Source organism: Zea mays, chromosome 6 (genome assembly GCF_902167145.1).
Source record: "Zea mays cultivar B73 chromosome 6, Zm-B73-REFERENCE-NAM-5.0, whole genome shotgun sequence".
NCBI lineage: Eukaryota > Viridiplantae > Streptophyta > Magnoliopsida > Poales > Poaceae > Zea > Zea mays.
Genome location: NC_050101.1, coordinates 96759731 through 96766120, shown reverse-complemented (window position 1 = coordinate 96766120; position 6390 = coordinate 96759731). Strand labels below are relative to the sequence as shown.

At 43.4% G+C, this 6390-nt stretch overlaps 1 protein-coding gene across 1 annotated transcript; it reads left to right on the top strand.

Moving 5' to 3' along the window:
- The first annotated feature begins 3454 nt into the window (after nt 1–3454).
- Nucleotides 3455–4859, top strand: LOC103631198 (uncharacterized). The gene is made up of 4 exons (XM_008652162.1): nt 3455–3515; nt 3617–3709; nt 3812–3937; nt 4584–4859. The coding sequence occupies exons 1-4, from the start codon at nt 3459–3461 to the stop codon at nt 4857–4859; spliced, it is 552 nt and encodes a 183-aa protein (XP_008650384.1). The 5' UTR covers nt 3455–3458.
- The last annotated feature ends 1531 nt before the right edge of the window (nt 4860–6390 follow it).

Sequence of the window (6390 nt, the reverse complement as noted above, 5' to 3'; positions counted from 1 at the left end):
GAAGCTTGAGATTGACTCGCCGAAGCAACAGAAACTGCAGGGTGGTTGCCCACATACTCTGGGATGTAGGGCGAGTGATACGAAGCTGTATGCATGACCTGCTTCGGCTGAGCTTGTTGTGCTGCAGCTTCGGCTATTTCCTTTTGCTTCTGGATGGTAACATAACACATCCTAGTAGTATGGCCCTTGTTCTCACCACAGAATAAGCAAAAGATTCTTCTCTGTTGATCGCCAAATCTTCCTCCGAAGCCCCTGGCACCTCTGCCTCTTGGAGCTGGTGGTCGGAAGGGAGCTTGATGTTGCCCCGAAGCCTGTGATGAATATTGTGGCCTTTGCTGCTGGCTCCCCTTATCATCACTTTGTGTAGGGTTATGAATTGATCTTACATGCCTCGGGTAAAACTTCCCTCCGAAGCCCCTGGTCATTTCAGAAAACCTGAAAGCCTCCTCCCTTCTCTGGCGAAAATCATTATCGGCCAGAATGTACTCGTCCATCTTCTGGAGCAGCTTCTCCAGAGTTTGTGGGGGCTTCCTAGCGAAGTACTGAGCTGATGGACCTGGCCGAAGCCCCTTGATCATGGCCTCAATGACAATTTCATTGGGCACCGTTGGTGCCTGTGCCCTCAAACGCAAGAACCTTCGGACATACGCCTGAAGGTACTCTTCGTGATCCTGGGTGCACTGGAACAGAGCCTGAGCAGTGACTGGCTTCGTCTGAAATCCTTGAAAGCTAGTTAACAACAAGTCCTTCAGCTTCTGCCATGAAGTGATCGTTCCTGGTCGAAGGGAGGAGTACCAAGTTTGAGCAACACTCCTGACAGCCATGACGAAAGATTTGGCCATGACTGAAGCATTGCCACCATATGAAGATACTGTTGCTTCATAGCTCATCAAAAACTGCTTCGGGTCCGAGTGACCATCGAATACGGGAAGCTGAGGCGGCTTGTAAGACGGAGGCCAAGGTGTAGCCTGCAGCTCAGCGGACAGAGGAGAAGCATCATCAAAAACAAAATTTCCATGATGGAAATTGTCATACCAGTCATCTTCGTTGGGAAAACCCTCCTGATGAAGATCTTGGTGCTGAGGCCTTCGGTGCTGCTCATCCTGAGCAAGATGACGAACTTCTTCAGAGGCTTCGTCTATCTGCCTCTGCAGTTCAGCCAGCCTGGCCATCTTTTCCTTCTTCCTCTGTACTTCTTGATGAAGCATCTCCATATTTCTGATTTCTTGATCTATTTCGTCCTCTGGTAATGTTGGGCTGACAGCCTTCCTTTTCTGGCTTCGGGCCTCCCGCAGGGAGACTGTCTCCTGATTGTGGTCCAGTGGTTGCAGAGCTGCAGCCCCAGTCGCTGAAGCTTTCTTCGGCGCCATAACGAAGGTTTATGATCGCCGAAGGTGTTCAAAAAAATTCAGAGTGGAAGTGAGTTCACCGGAGGTGGGCGCCAATGTTGGGGACTTGTTCTCAAATGCTTCAAGAACAAGGCAACACAGAAAATGTTAATCGGTTAAGTCCTTCGTCCTACGAAGCATTATTTCCCTTGGGATATAATGATTTTCGGACGAAGGTCACAAAGGGCGAACCTTTATAAATGCATTACATATTGACGAAGAATGAATTACAAGAAACATAAAGAATTACGTAGATCATCATATATCATTATTATATATAAATAAAAATAACATTGAATTACAGATGTACCTCCAATTTGAAGGAAATGAAAGTACAAGCGTGACGCAAAAGTGAATACCAAATCAGCGTGAACAGTACGGGGGTACTGTTCACCTATTTATAGGCACGGGGTACAACCCATACAAAATTACATACATGCCCTTTACATTTGGTGGTAATTCTATAGTAATTTATCGAGGTCTAAATGGCCTTTTCATCTTCAAGTCGGTTCCCTTTTCTGCGAACATGCCGAAGCTTTCCTGCTTCACAGCTTCGGCGCTGTGTCAACCTTCGTATCTTTTGAGCTTCTCCCTCTCTGATACGAGTCCGAAGATACCTGTTCACACATTATACTCTAGAAACACTGTTAAATCATGTTTTTGAGGACCTTCGGAAGCCGAAGGCCCCCAACATATACTTCTGTTCTAAATAATTCTGTCTCACCATCTGCATCAACAAAGGGGAAAAATGCAGCAAACAAGATAAATAATAGTTCAGATTCGGATTCATATGTCTCTTTCTATCTACTTGACGATGATGATCAAGGAGATACTGATGATGACACTGAATATTATGAGCAACCAAAACCCCGGGCAATGAAGGTGCTCCTTCTATCTTCAAAGTAGTGGATGCCAAATAGTTGCATTGCATTTCAATGTTTTTAATCTGGTGTTTAATATATGCTCATGCTTTTAGATTCATCTTCTTTATTTCATACCTCTTAATTAATATATGGTCTTGCTTTTAAATGCACATGACTATTTTTTTGTGGACAGTATCCTAGAAGAGGTAGAAACACAACCCTTGCTTCAAAGAAGAAGATAGACCCCAACATGGCTCTAGGCATTAGGTTCAGCAAGAGAGTGAGGGCAGGTGCACAACCAGAGGAGCAATCTTCAAAAAGGCTTCACTCTACAGAGACAGATGGCCACAATGTACAGGAACCAATAGATGGAAATGATCACATACCAAACAGCCCTACTACACCTGGACTTGCTGATCATTTCAGCACAGCTGCAGAGGAAGCCATGGCATCTGCTGCTCATGACAGTACAGGTGATGCTGAAGGCAACAGCCGTACTACACCTGGACTTGCTGATCATTTCAGCAGAGCTGAAGAGGAAGACATGGCATCTGATGCTCATGACAGTACAGGTGATGCTCAAGGCAATGTAGCTAGAGATGAAGAAACAGAAGGCAAGTTCTATTTTTTCAGTCAAATAAGGCATCTCTTTTGCTGATTTGCATGAAACAAAACAATTTCATTATTCAATAAAAGCGAATTATATTTTGTAGCTCCTACACAGCGAGCACCAAGGAGACCCAGGGCAGCAACCAAGGGAAAACAACTGGACAGGATGACTAAAGTTATGCAAAGGAGACTGCCCATAGCTGTTGAGGAAGGCAAAAAAAGGCCACATGAACCTATTCAAGCTGCCAAGTTTGCATCAAAGGCTGGCATCATTATTCGGGAAACCATGCCTATCCTAACTCGTTGGAAAGATTACAAGGACGACCAGAAATACTACAACAGCTTTGTGTCACAGCTAAATGTAAGTGCATTACTGATTCTATGGTTCACTTGTATACTGCTTAACCTGAATTGACTAACTATGGAATTGTCATATGCATAGGGGCGCTTGTCCGTTAACACTGAGGACAAGGCAACAAAGGAAGCTTGCACCGATATGCTACGCTCTGCGGTAAAAAACCATCGTTATCGGCTCAAGCAGAAATACTTCAATGGTGTACCTGCAAATGAGATTAGCACAACTTCTCATGTATCTTACATGACTGATGAACAGTGGAGGGCATTAGTTGCAAAGTGGTCTGATCCAAAGAACATGGTATGGGTATCTTGTCATATATTGTTTTTTCACTATAAGTTTGCAAAGGATCTTCGCATATTGAACCTATGATCTAATCTGACATGTTCATTCTCTTGTAGGAAATAAGTGAAAAGAACAAGCAGAACCGCAGTCAAGTCAAGTTTCATCAGGCTACGGGTTCTCGCTGCTATGTGGCACACTTACATGCATATGTAAGTAACTATTACCTTGTACTACTACCTACACTTTTGCACTCAACTTCTATTGCATTTGATCTGAGCAAACTTCGCTGTGATTGTTTATCCACAAAACAGAAGCAGAAGAGAAACCAAGAAGAACCCAGCTTAGATCAGACTGAAGAACTAGATGCGGTGGACGCCTTCAAGACCTGTCATACCAGCTCCAAACGTGGCCTGAGTGAACCGGCAAGAGAAGCACTTGTAAGTTCATTTGTTTGCTTTATTTAGTGTAATTTTTATGAGATCATATGAGGGAGGCTGGCTGTGGGTCGATGGAACGAAGGGGAGTGAGATCGATGAGTGAGATCGCCTGTCCCATCCCAGGGGAGTTCAGATCATAGTCTATTTTGTCTGCCATTTGTCTGCCATCAAATTTCTGAAATGAAAGTAAATATCATAGTCTATTTTTTGTAGGACCCGTGCACTAGAAATGTATAGGTTTTAGAGTCTTTGTTAAGCAAATCTGCTATAATTTGTAACTGTTTTCACATTATTTTTCATAGTCTATTTATAGAGTCTTTCAAATGTATAGCTTTTAATTTGCCATCAAATGTATAGCTTTTAAGCAAATCTGCTATAATTTGTAACTGCTATAATCTGCTATAATTTGCCATCAAATGTATAGCTTTTAGAGTCTGTCATAGTCTATTTTTCATAGTCTTTGTTAATGCCTTGTAGGACCCGTGCACTAGAAATGAAAGTCACTGTTTTCACATTATTGTCAGCGACAAATCTGCTATAATTTGTCATCTCTACATGCCTCAAATTATTGCAATAACTAACAATTGGCATCTTGTTGTTGCTCATTAGCATTAACATGTAACTGTTTCTGTCCATGATATTTCAGTCTCATATGGAGGCTTTGAGGGCTGAACCTGTTGCTGAAGGTGAGATGCCAGCATCCAGTGTGCACCTTGTGTCGAAGGTGCTGTCCCAGAGCAGCTCACACCAATTCCTGAAAAGCGTCGGCATCAAAACATCGGCAACCTCCAAGGCATCATCATCAAATCATAGTGAGCTTCGGGAACAACTTGCAGTTGAAGCGATGGCTGCTGTTCAAGGTGAACTCGACCAGCTCAGGAAGAAATGTGAAGAAGCTGAGGAACAGCAGGCGAGGACATAAAGGGAGTTGGAGGAGTACAAGAAGATAATAGAGAAGAACAGCAAGGAGATGGAGGAGACCAATGTGCTCATCAAGAAGCTCTTGTCCTTGCATGGTAACTCTTCTTCGACATGAGGGCTGCTAGTCAGAGCTGCTGTTTTTGGCCTGTTCTTTGACATGAGGGTACCCAAAAACTCTAGTTGCTCGTGGGTGTCAACTTTTGATTATATGCTATTATGTTTGTGCAAACTCAACTGAAATGTGAAGTCAAGTGGTGATGTTGTGAACTGAGTTTAGTGTTGTCCACTTAGTTTGTATGCGCACTGGAATACTAGTTGTATTCATCTATGGAATATGGAATTGTGTGCTCATTCCTCTGTTCTAGTATATTTTGCAATTTCCAATAAAATTATTCTCTGCACATCTGTGACCAAACTGGTGGCATATAATAAAACATATGCCACGTCAGCTGCCACTGTACTAGCCACGTCAGTGTTGACGTCAGCGCTGACGTCAGCGTTGACGTCAGCGCTGACGTCAGCTGCCATGTCACTAGCCACATCAACGCTGACGTCATACGCATCAGCACCTTCCAAACGGCTGTTAATGACCAAACCACGGCTCTATCTATGACGATACCGTACCGTCACAGAAACCAAACGACGTTAACAACGCTGTCAGTTTGCTCGGGCAGATGACGAATTATGACGGAAAAGTGCCTTCCTCTATGACCACAACTGATCGTCATAGAATGAATTCACTTCCATGACAACGCGGCTTTCGTCACAGAATGTATACACATTGATGATGAAAATGGGTAGTCTGTCACAACACAACAAATGTGACGCGACCCCTATGACCAAATCGAACTCGTCACAAATTCGTCACAAACCTTTATCTGTGACGATATATACACATGCAGTGACGCAATACGAATGTCATCGATGATAAGATCTCTACTAGTGTGAAACAGATCTTCAATTCGATTGGAGCCAGCTGCGAAAAAATTTAGTCCTTCGGCTGAAGACTTGCCAGGGGCCTTCGAACATATCGAGGGTGAAATTGATGACCTTGATGAAATTATAGCTGGACATGGTGATTTCTGTGCCCTGGTAGCTTCTTGGGGCACAGTTGTCGCCTTCCTGAAATCTGGTTGTACACATGGAAATATTGTTAATAGGCCCAACTTTAGTTTATCACCAGCAGATCTAGTTGATATTCCCAATCTTGCCCAAAGCATAGGAAACAGGTTTATCAAACTAATATGGACGAAGGGTGGACGAAGCATAGCCGGTGACGAAGCTCGAAGTCATCTTAAGCCGGTAACAGAATCATACCTTGTGCTTACCTTTTCCTTTAAACTTGAATAATTCTTACAATACTTAAATATGTACAGGATGACAAAGCTGAGGAGCAAGTTGACGAAGCTGAAGAGCGCGAAGCCGAAGCTTAATAGACAATGATGAAGCTTGAATAGATAGCTGTGGAAAAGACTCTTAATAGACAATGACCAAGCAATCCAACGAGATCACCCTGTGAACACCATCCTCGG